General features: G+C 35.6%; 1 protein-coding gene across 1 annotated transcript; it reads right to left on the bottom strand.

Annotated features, from left to right (window-relative positions):
- Nucleotides 1–269: 269 nt before the first annotated feature.
- Nucleotides 270–13449, bottom strand: LOC133311494 (protein HIRA-like). Its single transcript, XM_061512549.1, has 10 exons — nucleotides 13023–13449; nucleotides 12463–12741; nucleotides 11982–12233; nucleotides 11508–11905; nucleotides 10345–11362; nucleotides 3367–3577; nucleotides 2969–3209; nucleotides 2437–2559; nucleotides 2108–2225; nucleotides 270–863 (listed from the first exon to the last, which is right to left on the bottom strand). The coding sequence occupies exons 1-10, from the start codon at nucleotides 13128–13130 to the stop codon at nucleotides 492–494; spliced, it is 3120 nt and encodes a 1039-aa protein (XP_061368533.1). The 5' UTR covers nucleotides 13131–13449; the 3' UTR covers nucleotides 270–491.
- Nucleotides 13450–15225: the final 1776 nt, after the last annotated feature.

The raw sequence follows: 15225 nt of genomic DNA, 5'->3' as shown, positions 1-15225 counted from the left end.
TAGGTAAGAAAATCCAAAAAAAAACCTTTGTACCTACCAGAAAACACAAATCCGACATAAATATTTAAGATAAAAGCAGAAATTTTAAAACACGAGTTCCTACGTTTAGAACATAAGCATTATTACCGCAATATCTAACCTAGCACAAAACCTAAAGGCAACATTTATCTTTTGTTATGATACCACTCATTGTTACTAAACTTCATAAAAAAAACAAATGATTATAAGTTGCAAGCTAAGTTAGCTAACAGAAACTTACTGTGTCCGATAAATATCTTACATAACTATGCGTCAAATGGCATCATTTTAAAGTACATGTGCTTCCTTGTTGCCATTCTACCAGCATAATCTTAAACAGTTAACAAAACTATCAACAGTCACTTATACAGATATGGATTTTCCACAGCTGTTAGACAAAATTAACAGAAAGTTTAGATTTACACATCTAGCATAAGTTTTCTTAAGTAAGCAGCTCTGGTTTCCTTCAAAAGTCAAGAAGCTCTTTCTTTTGCTTGTGTATCCTGGCTAACTTGGTCAGTCATATGGGCATTTACTTCATTTGCAAGTGCAGGAGTGAAAATTGTTTGATCATTTGCCACCTGGGCATTGCTATCTATGGCTGCATCCTCAGGATACTTCTGATCTAATTTTGGTGGAGCAGTGTCCACTTTATCTGTTGCTAGTGAACCACTCTCTATTTGATTGGTTAGTGGTGAAGATGTCTTAGGTAACACTGGATTAGCATCAGCAATTTCGTATTCGGATAACAGATCCATGAATTCATTAAGCAGTCTCTGGACTTTCCTGTTTGATGCCATGGATGGAAGAATATCTTCCATAAGGAGTTTGTGCTTCCTCATTCCCTGCAAAGATCCAAATAGAAAACTTCAGATGATGAGGTGACAATGTACTTTGGCATTCACATTTCACAGCAGTTCTGTTGGTCAATAGAAATTCCAGCATCTTGTTAGGTTTTCTTGACATTTTTTCAGTATACATAAATATGCGGTGTATTGTTAGAGCTAATTAACCAGCCAACCAATTCTTCATTAATGCTACCATCATATACCATTTCAGTTCTAATCCAAATTCATTAATGCTACCTTCATATAACATTTCAGTTGTAATCCAAAAGCTATGTTTGGAAGTTTTGGAGAGATTGGTATGAAATGGAAAGGGATAGGATGGATAAACAGGGGAGGAATGGATGGAAAACAGTTGCCTTTCCCATGTTAGGATGATTATTAGGAGCAAATCACGGTACATAAGCCTCCCGACTAGTGGGTAGGGATGAGGATCGATTATACACAGCCTTACCGCTACTAAAACTCGTGACTTTCTAGTCACAAGGAGCAACCTTACCGCTACTCCAATGCTCACCCTCTCATGTTTGGATGATTAATGAAGTACAAAAGGGGAAGGCATATGGTTTTAAGTGTAAAATCTCAATATAACCCTAATAAATTTCTTTGACTAAATTTAGTGGGGGTAAAATAGTAAATGATGTCTTTTTTGGGTAAATAGTAGATGACAAGTTTTTTAAATAGAACAAAGTTATTCCTCATTGAAAAAAGCTCCTCCGGAATGAGCTTGTCACTAAAGTAAGCAAGTAAGGAAGTATCCATCCTTACATGATTTAATGTTTAAAATCACAATGCATTTCAAACAAAATTGAGTGTGGATTCACCTTAGTTGCTCACTTTAGAGAAGCTTTTTCCCTCCTCTTTGGCCCTCAATTTGGAGGGGAGCAAAAAGTGGGAGTTTGAGGGATAATGGTTTTGCTCACTTTTTCCCATCCCATCCATAAATTTTTAAGCTCCCAAACAAGGGTATTATTCATTTCGCATTGTTTCCCTTCCATCCCACTCATTACCCCTCATCCAAACAAACTCTAAGAGAGCACTTTTCATCAGTTAAGCTTTTCAATCGTAAAAAATTTCAGTAATGATCTGTTTAAATACTGGAAAAGATTTACCTCCAATGCTGTGCCATTTCACCATTCCTAGCTTGACTCATTTTTAGCACTTAATAATAACAATAATAACAAGGATTTACAAAATATAAAATTATTGTGTATTGATTTAAAAAAATAAAAAAAATGTCTTACAAGCACAAAAGGATCCCATGCTAAGCTCTTTGAATCTGAAGATGCTTCTTCCGCCATCCCTAATGGAGGTCCAAGGAAACTCTCACAGACTTCTCGTAGTCGAGATTCATCCGCTTCTCTGCAATCATTTTATAATCTTTGTTTAGTCTGCAACTAGTCCAAAATTACAGACCACAAAATATGATTGAATAATTAAAAATTATTAAAAAATATACTTATAACTAGACCCTTCTAGATAAATAAATTCTTAAAGACTTTGATGCAAGAACGAGAAGGTGCCCAAATTGCATTTGGATAATATATAAAAGAAAAAGAGAATAGAATAATACCTTGCAAGAAAGCGTACATAGGACAACAGGCATTGGCGATATTCATTGGGGGATCCCAAAGCCAAAGAAGAGGCCAACTGAGCTTCCAAGTGAGCACGTGTCTGCACTCCATCATCAGTCACTCTGCATCAAATATTCATGTTTAGGAAGTGTTCGTTTAAACATCAGGATACTACCCAGAATTTTTTTTAGTATGTTCTGTTTTCCTCCTAAACCAAAACATGAATATAGAAGCAATAATTGTATCTATTTTCAGACTCAATTATGTTTGGACAAATCCTTTTTATTATAATATATATTTAGCGTGCTTAGATATATGACAGAATATTCAGAAATATTAATGAACCACACATAATCTGACAATGAAGCTAAAGCCAACTGTTAGAAAATTACAGTATTGGGATTGACAAATATCCCACCCACCTTCCATATCCCCTTAAATCAATTTCATACAATATCCAATAGCATCTTCAAATCAAGGACCAACACTAATTAAAGGTTGTATGAAACATAGATGCCAATAAATACACACCTAGTCCAACCAGGCTTCCGAGCCAAATATTTTCTAACATCAACCTGCAAAGCAGCCAATTCACCACTTTGAACGGAGCCCAAACTCCAAGAGCTGGCAAAGTTTGATGCAGGGAAGCAGTCATCCGCAACCCTTAGCCAACACTTGAGATTCATGTCAAATAGGAAAGCATGACGAGTGGCCAAAACAACCAGAGGAGAACCAGATTTTGATAGCTTTGCAGATATAACTTTAATAGATCCTGAAAAGGAAAAATAGAATGACATAAAGCCAAAGCATATGAAAAATTGTCAGAAAACAAGACAATGTCCTCATATCAGGAAAATGATAAGCCCTGAGATAATAGTAAAGAAACAAAGAATCTCCTATATCAAACATATGTAGGTAATACACGGTACCAGCATCTTTAGCCGATGAGTTAGGACTTGAAGCAACTAGAGAAGCCAACGAGTCGTGAAGGAGACAGGTTCGGTTGAATAAATCCCATAAATAAAGGGATCCTTTTCTAGTCACCAGCAACAATTTCCAGCACTCATCACAGTCTACGAATGTTGCTGCAGATCCCATCATCATGGTAGGCATTGCTCGTCTCCCACACTTTGTATAAATCTTCTCAAAAACAAAGACAGAAAAACATAGATTACAAAGTGTAAGTTCTACATTTTGCTCATGCATTCGACTATATATTGTGCCCATAGTTATGATAGTTGTACAGGTGAAAAAAAGGTTTGAACCACACACATCATATTCACATTAGTCATTTGTCACTTGGAGTACAAAAGTACATATCCGAGTTGAAACTTCTTAATACTTCTTTTTCTTAATACCAAAAGATAACGACAAAAGTGTTTGTCATTTTAAATGACATAATTTTATGTCATTTTAGATAAAAACAACTTCGTTTTGGTGGGTAATTGGTGATTTTTTACATTTTCTCTCCTCTACTTTCTCTCTCTTCCTAATTTTATGGAGCAGAGAGAATGTAAAAAATATCAAATATACACCAAAACGACGTCGTTTCATCTAAAATGACACGAAGTTGTATCATTTAAAATGACAAAAGTTTTTCCTAAAGATAACAGGAGAAAAGGCATAGTACACATTGCAATATATCCCTGCACAAGATAAATATAAAGAACCAATTCAACCCGAAAGCTTAAGTTATTAGATGGAGGCCATATCAATAGTTTTATATTATATTTTTCTAACACGCCCCCTCACACAATAACCTATTAAGCTTGAAGAGTGGACAATGCATAGTCTCACCTACACGTGCTAAAAAACTCCACAATATTTAATTATTTATTAATAAAAAGAGCGATGAGAATCAAATTCATGACCACTTTGTTATGGAGACTCTGTGACTATATAAAGAATCAATTCAACCAAAAAGTTTAAGCTGTTAGGTTAAAGCCACATCTGTTTTTATCTATGATTGCAATAGTGGCGCTATAGCGCGAGATTGCAGTTCTGGTGCGGGTTGCGGCACCCAGACGCAACTTCTGCACCGCAATGCCACAGTTTCCGGAAGCGGACGGTGGCGGACAGTAGCGGCGGTGGCGGACGGAAGCTATTCCCATGCTATCGCACCGCTACAGGAACGAGAGGTGGAGTTTCAGAGATCGGGGATGAAAAAAACAGAGGGGGCATCGTTTGGGAGATTTGGATCTCAATTAAGGGTAAAATGGGAAGAAAAAGGACAGCTGGATTAATGAGGGGTAAAACAGGTATTTACTTTCGCTTTTTTTTTCTGAAAAGAAGAGAGGGAAACGTGTCTTCTTTACCTCCTCTTTTTCCACGTCTTCTTTCCCTCTTTTTACACGTCTTCTTTCTCTTGTCTGTGTCATCTTCTTTTCTACTCTTTTATTTTTTGCTGAGAAGAAAACACCCACAAGCATGTTGCTCTGTTGAAGTTCCTGGAGATTGACGTTGAAAACGAACGACGCACTCAGCCTGTTTCTGCAACGCACTCAGCCCCTCCCCTGTTTCTGCAACGCACTCAGCCCTTGTTTCTGCAATGCACTAGGCCCCTGTTTCTGCAACGCAACTGTTCTATTTTCTGGTTTGTGACTGTTCTGGCTTGAGAGCAATTTTTTCCTTCATCGTTTTCTGGTTTGCAATGCAACAGCCACTCTATTTAAGGCCCTCTGTTTTCTCCCTTCTGTTTTGCCACTGTTCTGTTTTTTTTTTTTGCCTTTTGCCTCTGCTTTTCTTCAACTCCCATTGTTTTCTAGTCATGGCATCGCAAAATATCCAACAAAACAACCCAGCTTCTGTGGCTTCTTGCGGATTGGCAAAACCCACATGTGAAAATCTTGATATCGCGTGGCAGTGGAATAGTTTAAAAGATATCAATAATAAGAGATATGTAACATGTGATTTTTGTGGGAAAGATACAACGGGTGGCATCACAAGAGCCAAAAGACACCAGATTGGGTTGAAGGGGGATGTGGGTCCTTGTAGAAAAATCTCACCAAAAATTAAGAAGATCATGAAAGATGCTTATGTGCAAAAGCTTGCTGAAAAGGATGCATATAGTGTTGATATACATGAAGATGATGATATGTTAGAAGAGGTGCAAGAAATTCAACACATTAAAAATGGGAAAAGGAGTGAGACAGCTTCAAGTGAAGCCTCAAATTGTAATACTGCTGCTGCTACCAAGAGAGTTAAAGGCCCCTTGGATTTACTTTTTTTTAAGAAACCAGAAGCAAGCATTAAAGTGGGCAAAGGAAAGAGGCAAACAAGCATAAATGATGCTTGTGATAAAGAAGCAAGGGCTAGAACTATTCAATACATTGAAAGATTTTTGTGTACGAATGGAATAGCTTTCAATGTTGTACGTTCAAAAAGCTTCAAGTACATGGTTGAAGCAATTGGGAATTATGGTCCAAGTCTAAAGCTCCCAAGTTATTATGAATGCAGAATTCCTCTACTTAAAAAGGAATTGGATTATACCAAGAATTTATTAAAAGATCATGAGGTACAAAGAGCCAACTATGGATGTTCCATTATGTCGGAGGGATGGACTGATAGAAAGAATAGGACGTTGATAAATTTCTAGGTGAATTCTCCATCCGGGTCTATGTTTGTGAAGAGCATTGATGCTTCTTCTTATGTCAAGAGTGGAGCAAAATTATTTGAGCTTTTAGATAATTTTGTTGAAGAGATCGGGGAGAAAAATGTTGTTCAAGTGGTGACCGACAATGGAAGCAATTATGTATTGGCTGGTAAGACACAATTTGTTTAATTTAACCTCATTTAATGTTAATTTTTATTTTACTTGTTACTCATTTTAGGTTGTTTAATTTGTTCTTAGGCAAATTGTTACAAGCGAAGAGAAAAATTTGTTTTGGACTCCATGTGCTGCACATTGTTTGGATTTGATGCTTGAAGATATTGGAAAAATTGAGAGTTAAAAAAGCAATACAAAAAGGCATCAAGCTTGTTGGGTTCATTTATAATCACACATTGGCATTGAACACAATGAGGAAGTATACAAGCAAGACTGAATTAGTTAGGCATGGAGTGACAAGATTTGCTACAACTTTCCTCACATTGCAAAGGCTTCATAAGAAAAAAAATAATCTTAGAAAGATGTTCACATCAGATGATTGGCTGAAATCAAATACAGCAAAAGACCCTAAGGGAAAAAGGGCGACTGACACTGTACTTATGCCATCATTTGGAATGATGTTATTCATTCTTTAAAGGTTATGGGGCCTTTTGTGCGGGTGCTTAGACTTGTTGATAATGAAAGAAGGCCCGCAATGGGATATATATATGAAGCAATGGATAGGGCCAAGGAAGCAATTCAAAAGTCTTTCAATGGAAATGAAGATAAATATAGGGATGTTTTTGCTATAATTGATAGAAGATGGGACTGCCAACTCCATCATCCATTACATGCTCCAGGCCATTATCTAAACCCCGAATACTTTTATGCTAATCCAAACATTGATGATGATGCTGAATTGATAGTTGGACTATATAAATGCATTGACAAGCTAAGTGCAAGTGAGGAAGAGGTGGACAAGATCCATGGACAATTGGAAAAATATAGGAATACAGAAGGCCTTTTTGGTATGAATACAGCAATAAGACAAAGGAATAAAATTGCTCCTGGTAAGTAAAAGCACACTTTTTGATCACTTTAAGCTTTTATTTAACAACTGGTAAAGTTAACAAGTTGCAATTTGCATTACAGCTCAATGGTGGAAGTCATATGGAGCACATGTTCCAAATTTGCGAAACCTTGCTGTTAGAGTGTTAGGCTTAACTTGTAGCTCATCGGGATGTGAGCATAATTGGAGTACTTTTGAGCATGTAAGTACTTGTTAAATGATTTTTGTTTGTAGAGTTTCATATCATGATTGTGAAACTAATATTCTTTATTGGAAATTGTAAACTGGATTCATTATAAGAAGAGAAGCAGGCTTGAGCATCAAAGGTTGCAAGACTTAGTCTTTATTAAGTATAATCAAGCTCTTAAAGAACACGTTTTGAGAGCCGTGATTTGGTTGATCCTATTGTCCTAAAAGACATTGATGAAAGTAATGAATGGTTGGTGGGAGAAGTGGGTGAAGATGCAGAAAATGAGTTCGTTTTTTATGATGATACATTAACTTGGGGAGATGTTGCTAATGTAATTGGGGCTAATGAGCCTATAACTTACACTAGGCAGCATACTAGATTCAGGAAGGAAGCTGCCTCTATGCCATCAAGCTCTAGGGGAATAAGGGCTGAATAGATTGAAGAAGGTGATAACGAAGAAATAGAAGATGAGGATGAACAAATCTACAAATTTAATACTAGTGAAGAAAGTGAGGGTGGAGAAGAACAAGGCTTTGAAGAAATGTATGATGATGATTCTGATTAGTTCTTTTCCTTCTTGATTTTGATAGAGCAATTTGTATTTGACTCTACTTGGATCCTTTATATTCCTAGAATATTATTAATTTAGTTTCCTTCAATGAACTAGTATGTTGCTTCCTTTATGTTCCCTTTAATCCTTGTTTTGAATGTGTAGTATCATACTTTTCATTACTTATTTCCTCCTATTTTGGGTGATTTCTTATCTTATAGCATTTATATAGAATTTATATATGTGGTATAATTTATTATAAGTATTTATATGGACTTCACAGTAGCGGCTTTACCGCTACCCGCTATACCGTTTTTGGGGTCGGCCGCTACCCGCTATTTAAAACTATGGTTTTTATATTATATTTCTCTTAACAAGAATGGATAGTTGTCTTCATGCAGTGATTTGCAGTTTGGCCTGCTTAGATATCAATTGATATAGAATAATCAGTGTCATATTTATGGGATATTTTTAAGTATAACCAACTTTTGAGATCAGTTACCACAGTCTGAGTTTCTTCCAGCTGCATGTGCAGAGGGAATGTGCACACTAACAAATTCTACAGACTTGACCCGTGCAATGGACACTCTTCCTAAGATATATATATTCTTTTTTTACAATAAGATCTCAAGTTGACAACAAAAGACAAAGCAGAGTTATTTCCAAATAATTTCCAAACATGCAACAACGAAAATTTCCAAATCAACAGTTAATATAACAAAATTAAAAAAAAAAAGTTACACTATCATCTTCTCTTTCTCTCTGGTAGTCATCCACACCTTCTCTCTCTTCCGTTTCATCCCAAAAAGAATAGTTCTTTTGTTTTCTTTACCAATATCTCTTGGTTAGCCATTTGATTCATTTAGGACCTGTTTGGTGTGACGTATAAGGCATGATAGTATAAGCTTATACTATACATTATGACATTTTCAGTTGTTTGATGTGACCATTGTATAGTATAAGCTTATACAGCAGAATCCCTTAATACATCAAAACGATGTATAACTTAATCCGGCCTAAGAGGGAGGGATAAGGCCTGATAAGGGGTTGATGTATTAATATTGCTTATAAGTGCAATTCCCAAAAACTAATATATCATTTCAATATTAATATATTAAAATAATTTTTTTTAATATATTAATTTTTAAAATATTGAAAGTTATTTTCTTATACAATACCATACCAAACGTTGGATTGTATTAAAATTTAATCAGGTCTTATACTATCAGGTCTTATACTATCAGGTCTTATCCTATACTATGCACCAAACATGCCCTTAGTTAATAGCTTGGTAAGACAAAACTGAACTGAAGATGCAGAACAACTCAACATGACCAACCAACCAACATTTATATTACTATTAGAAATATAATCTTTCCAAAACATTCACACTGATGTATCCGAACCAAAAACGAAAGTGATAACCAACAAGATAAGTGAGTTGGTCAATAATGCATAAAGAGAAAGAAGGAATACTTTCAGATCCATTGGATCTTTAGTGTCCAAAATTATAAAATATTCTATGCCTTGGTATGGTATCGGTTTTAGAAGTACGAAGTACGATGGGCATTGTCATATCAAAATTAGATATTGTTCTTTATATGGATACCTTACTAAGAATTTGAATTTGATGTTGCCAATCAATGTGTTTCCATCTATAGAGATGGGAACCGTTCTTGGTGTGGGCATAAACAAACGCACATTTGGTCGTCTGGCTTAAATCGAGATGGAAGAGAGAGAAGGAGGTGGTATGGATGACCAAAAGAGAGAAGGAGTTAAGGATGAATGAAACTGCCTTTTTTTTTTAATTTTGTTATATTAGCCGTTGATCTGGATTTGATCTAACGGTTGAAAATGGTAGTAAGAGCAGGAAGATTAAGGAGTTAGTAAGTATAACCCTGCCCTTTAGAAGATTAAAACTTTCTATATAATTAATAAAAGTTAATTGTTAAAAGGGCAGGTTATACTTACTTACCTCCTTAATCTTACTACTCTTACTACCATTTTTTAACTGTTAGATCAGATCCAAAGTGGATATGCTATTCCAAAGTGAAAAAGCGTTTCTGTATTTCTCTCTCTCTCTCTCTTCAATGGGAGAAGTTCGTTTGCAGCCAGAGATCCTCCACATCTCGCAACAAGTGCGAGGGGTTGCCCTCTTCGTCAATCAGATCTCCGATGACAACCGCCAACTCCTGCCCTCTTCTCTTTCTCTCTCTCACACTCACATTTCTTTCGGTATTTTCACAAATCGTCCAGAACGGAGGGATTGAACGATCCCACCATTACGATTTCGCTCGATGATCCTGTGCAACCCCATTCATGTACGATTCTGCAACCGAATTGGAGCGTACGTGGTGGAAAAACTCTTACGATCTATGATCCAACGAGTTGGCACGCAATCTTGACAACCATGGGTACAACTACCACAGGTAATGATACAATACAAACATAGAAATGATAATAGAAATATAGTGAAAAGTAAATCATATATACACATAGAAAGACTATCTACCTGCAGAGATCCATCTTCACACCCAACTGCCCAGAAATTTGCATTTCCAGCTAAAACAGTGACTTTTCCTGATATCCTATCAGACCAAAGAGTTTGAGGCCCCCTTTTGCAAGTAATATCTGTTTCCTTTAACATGGATGTGTTTTTCACCCCTATAATGTCATTCACAGCATGTTCTCTAGGGCATGCTTCCAAACACATAGATGAAGTATCCTCCCCGCCTTTCTTGTCAAATACCCAAATTGAAAGAGTAGTACCAGAAGCAGCCATAGAACCAGTAGTCATCGAGTTTCCCAATTGCTCAGCATTGATATTTCTATCTCTGCCAGAAGAATCTGGAACTTTCTCAATCACTAGGCTCTCGGAAATTGTGGTCCTAGCAGTAACGCCAGAACGTTCTTTTAAATCTGAAGGTCTGCCAGGTCCACCTCCCAAGGTAACTGCTCTTACACTATCATCATTAGATGCAATTACATTTGTACCCTTTCTGTGATCAGAAGACAAAAGAGGGAAATCAAGTGCTTGGGACTGAACTCCGCAAGAAACATTTTCCTGCTGAACAGGCACTCCAACTGCTTCTGGAATAATTCTTTTTCTGCCATCAGGTCGTCTATATTCTCTTTGCTTGACAGGGCTAGAAATCCGGGCACAGGTTGTAACTTTGTTTAATGCATCACCAACATGACCTTCACTCTTTTTACTATGATCAACTTGAGGCTCAGCATTCTGTGTAGTTACGCGCAAATCAACATAAGATTTTGATATAGTCGTGATTTTCTGGACATCAGAAACCACTTTTTTGCTAGGTGCTTGCTTGGTAGAAGCTGCTTCTAACAATAACTGTGCTGGAGACTCTGCTAAGTTTGCTTGACGACCTTTCACGTCGCCATAGCGACTTCTCTTCAACTCATCTAGCTCAGCATCACTTAGTTTCTGACCAAGTTCTTTCACCTCAAAATGGAATGTAGCCACGGATCCATCCAATGAACAGGCAAAAAGTGAATATCCGTCAGGGCTCCTGTCTCCAAATGAAAAATAATAATAATGTAAGAATTACAATGCAGAGTCATTCAAATAAATAAAGAAGTCAAATCAATTAAAAAATTAAAAAACAAACAACATTCAAGCCACATATATATCGCAGCCATTGATGAAGACCATACCAGGATAAATCTACCACACTTTGAGTAAAGAAATGCTTAGCCACAAAAAGAGGACGGGGACTTGCAGTTGTCCATACGGTTATAGTTCGATCCTGACTTCCAATGGCAATAACATTGTATGGCTGTGGCTCTTTGTTTCCTGACTTCGAAGCACCATTGGCCCACCCAACAGGCACAGACTTCGCTTCTTGAGCATTAGAGGAATTCTTTCTGAACATTGAATGGTTGAACTTCACCACAATAACCGGAGCATTGTGTCCTAAGAAGTCAAATGTTGCAGTCCACTCCCCTCTCTCAAGCACGGGGGCAGAATGCCTTGGCTTCTGGAAACCATGAGTAGTGGTGATAAAATGACCACAGGGAGACCATCCAAGTCGCCTGAAAAAGGTTGATCCAAGCTGAAAGATACAAGGTTCAATTAGGAAATAGAAAATTTTATTAGGTCAGAATAGATTTCTAAAATAAGAAACTTACTGATTTAGCCCAGTGACCATCTGTCCTATGAGCAAGACTCCAATCACTAGTTTGCCAAATAATGACAGTTTTATCATCAGACTGACTTGCTATAAAAGATCCAATAGGATCCCAAGCAACCCCCTTAACAAGGCTAGAGTGGCCCCTTAGAACAGCAGTGCAAATGCCATTGCTCGTATTCCATATATGGATGGTGTTGTCCAAACTCCCACTAGCCAATGCGGAATCATCGGGAGACCAATTAAGATCCACCTACTCTAAGCAAGGACAAATATATCACAAGTTAATGATGCTCATAAAAGATGTAAAAGTATTTGGATATGCAGGGTGAGGAAAAAGTTACGATAGACGACTATTTCAATGACAAATCCAGTTTATTTACTTTCAAAGAGAAAATGTGAATTAATTAGCTGAAACTTGAAAGACTTTTTTTTTTTGTGAAAAAGAAAAGAGATTGAAATATTAAAAGCAATTGCATTACCACATCTGCAGTGTGCCCTCTCAAAGTCATTGCAACTTTCCAGTTCTCAATATCCGGTGGCTCGCCACTGCCAAATTCGGTGATTCCTGAACCAGGCTTTCTCTCATGAATTAATATAACCTGATCATCTGACCCTGATGCGACATATTTTCCATGCTTAGCCCACCTAACACAGTTAACAGACCCAAAATGATCCCGTAGGGTTGCAAGAAGCCTCTGAGAAGAAGACTCATCATTCGCAATGTCCCTAAAAACAGACTTCATATTCCATATTCGAACCTGCATGAAACACAGCTGAGAAGGTGATTATTTGAAAATCATTCTTATAGCTCTCAGCACCAGTCTCAGTCTCACAGCACCTAACAAACTACGCATCAAACATCTGAGCAGCACTCTTATTCCCAGTAAGCTCAGCAACAAAATAACAAACAAAATAGCACAAAATTTTCCCATTCATCCACAATACATATTAAACACAACAATGACACACCCAAAATTCAAATTCATCATAAAATTGAGACTCTTAAACAAACCAACAAGGATGAGAGAAAAGGCCATACCTTGTGGTCACCACCACCAGTAGCAAACCGGAGCCCACCGGGTTGAACATCAATGGAGAAAATTTGCATGCCCTCATGCCTAACCCAGCTAGGTTTCTCAGCAATCATCTTCCAAAAATCTCTTTTGCACCAAAAACAGTTTTTTTTTCCTTTCCTTTTTTGCTCTGTTTGCAGCAAATTCAATACCTTTTTCTTGTCTCTCTCCCAATGAGGGAATGCAGAAGTTGAGAACTTCACACTCTCAGTTCAAAACCTACAAGATTCCTTTGAAAATTACTGGTTCTAAAACACCCCCTTCTCCAAAAAGCTTTGTGAAAACCAGAATCAGTAAAACCCTGAAAAAAAAAAGGATTTTTTTTCTATTTTCTGAAAAAGAAAATTAAAAGTGACAAAAATAAAGCACCAAGCTTTGAGGTTAATGAGCAAAAAAAAACCCTACAAAATCATGGGGTGTGTTGGAGAAGATGGATGAGTTAGCTTCCTCCTCAACGGTCAAATTCAAAAGAAGCTAAAATTGAAAAAGGAAGAAAAATTATAAAAGAAAAGAAAAAGGTTAAAAATTTGAAAAGAAAAGATGAAGAGAAGGCTTTTTTTTTTTTTTTCCTGTCGAAGAAGAGAATGCATGTAACAAGTACTACTCAGCAAAATCTGAGACTTAGTAAAGCAAAAAAAAAGAGTTTGATAGCCAGAGAAAACAAAAAAGCAAAGAACAAAAATGATGAATTTAAAAGGAAAAAAGAAGAAGAAGATGGTTATGGAAGTGATTATGAATGGTAACTTACTTGTGACTTCGGTTTCTACTAGATCGATACAATGTTGATGTGTCCCCCAACCTGCTATTGTGAATGTGAAGATATGCCCCAAAATTGATCAGGACAATATAAAATTTCTTTAATATTTTTTTGTATTTCTTCATGTTAAGTTATTTAATTCATGGGTTCATCTATTTAGTTTTGATCAGTGGCACAAGCCAACCCAAAAATTTATGTGATGTTAAAAAGTTTGACATATTAAATTATTAAAAAAAATTATTAGAAAAAAAAATTATTATGAATTTTAGCATAGTCCAAAAATTTAAGTAGTGTTAAAATATTTGACATATCAAATTATCAAAATATTTATCGTAATTACATAAATTTATTTGAAAAAATATATATTATAAATTTAGCATAGTTATTTAAACTATGTATTAACTAATATCACAAAGCATTGAAAATTCAAATAAATAATTGTCAATAATTATATATCAAAGCAAACAAATTTAGATGATTTGTTATTACTTTGTATTGAGTATTTGATTTTCTATTTAGACGGTGGCAACTTACAATTTTAACTTTGGTTAATTATAATTAATTATATACTTATATAAAATAAATAAATAAAAAATAAAACAAGCATGTGCTTGGCATGAATGTGGCTACTGGTTTTGGTCCTATTCATTTTTCCTTATTTCACACTTTCATCTCTTCTAGTTTCAATTTTTTTTTATCTATCCTAATTATTTTTTTAAACGAATTAGGCTTGAGTATTTCTATAAAGTCATAAACTTCAATAAATCTTATATAAGATAAATATCTTCAATAATGCATTCTCTTAAAGATTTTTTCTAATCTTAAACAATTTAGATTTAGAATTTGATTACAAATATCTCTCTGATCAAATTCTATTAAGTAGTTGACAAATGTTTGCCTAAATTCAATTACCTGCTCAGTTTTAATTTTTTTACGAAAACACTTAACTTAATTTATGTTATTGTGAATTATGAATTTAATGAAATACTTGGCAACATAAATTAGGGAGACATTTAAAAAGAACAAATAAAAATAAATGTAATAGAAGCAACTTAAAAATAAAGAAGAAAAAATGCATTTTATTTCTTAATTGATTATGCTTTTCTTTTTCTATATATTTTGCATGAATAAGATATTATGACTATCTTTTTACATATTTACTCTATCGACTCTTTTTTAATAGGAAAAACTTCAAAAAAAATCCCTAGTTCCTTTAGAATCACTTACTCTCTCCTAAAAATTTATAATCATTTACACTTCTACTTAAAACTTTTTTATCACTTACCTCCCTAACTTGATTTTCCATCCAAATTAAAGTTAACGGTGTTAATTTAAAAAAAAAAAAACCAAAACTACCCTTAAAGAAAAGTAACACACAACACTGTACCTTACCGCTGCAATAGATAGTCATT

Source organism: Gastrolobium bilobum, unplaced genomic scaffold (assembly GCF_033153095.1).
Source record: "Gastrolobium bilobum isolate Gb01-03AN ecotype WA unplaced genomic scaffold, APGP_CSIRO_Gbil_v1 utg69779, whole genome shotgun sequence".
Classification (NCBI taxonomy): domain Eukaryota; kingdom Viridiplantae; phylum Streptophyta; class Magnoliopsida; order Fabales; family Fabaceae; genus Gastrolobium; species Gastrolobium bilobum.
This window is presented reverse-complemented; position numbering and strand designations above follow the sequence as displayed.

Bases quoted from the DNA above. Each gene is read 5' to 3' on its own strand.
- LOC133311494 (XM_061512549.1), bottom strand. From the start codon at position 13,130: ATGATTGCTGAGAAACCTAGCTGGGTTAGGCATGAGGGCATGCAAATT. The intron at 3,578-10,344 runs GTAGATAGTCTT...GTTTTTGAGAAG, and splicing joins GTGAAGATGGATCTCTGCAG to ATTTATACAAAGTGTGGGAG. The intron at 2,560-2,968 runs GTGTGTATTTAT...TATTTGATGCAG, and splicing joins CGGAAGCCTGGTTGGACTAG to AGTGACTGATGATGGAGTGC.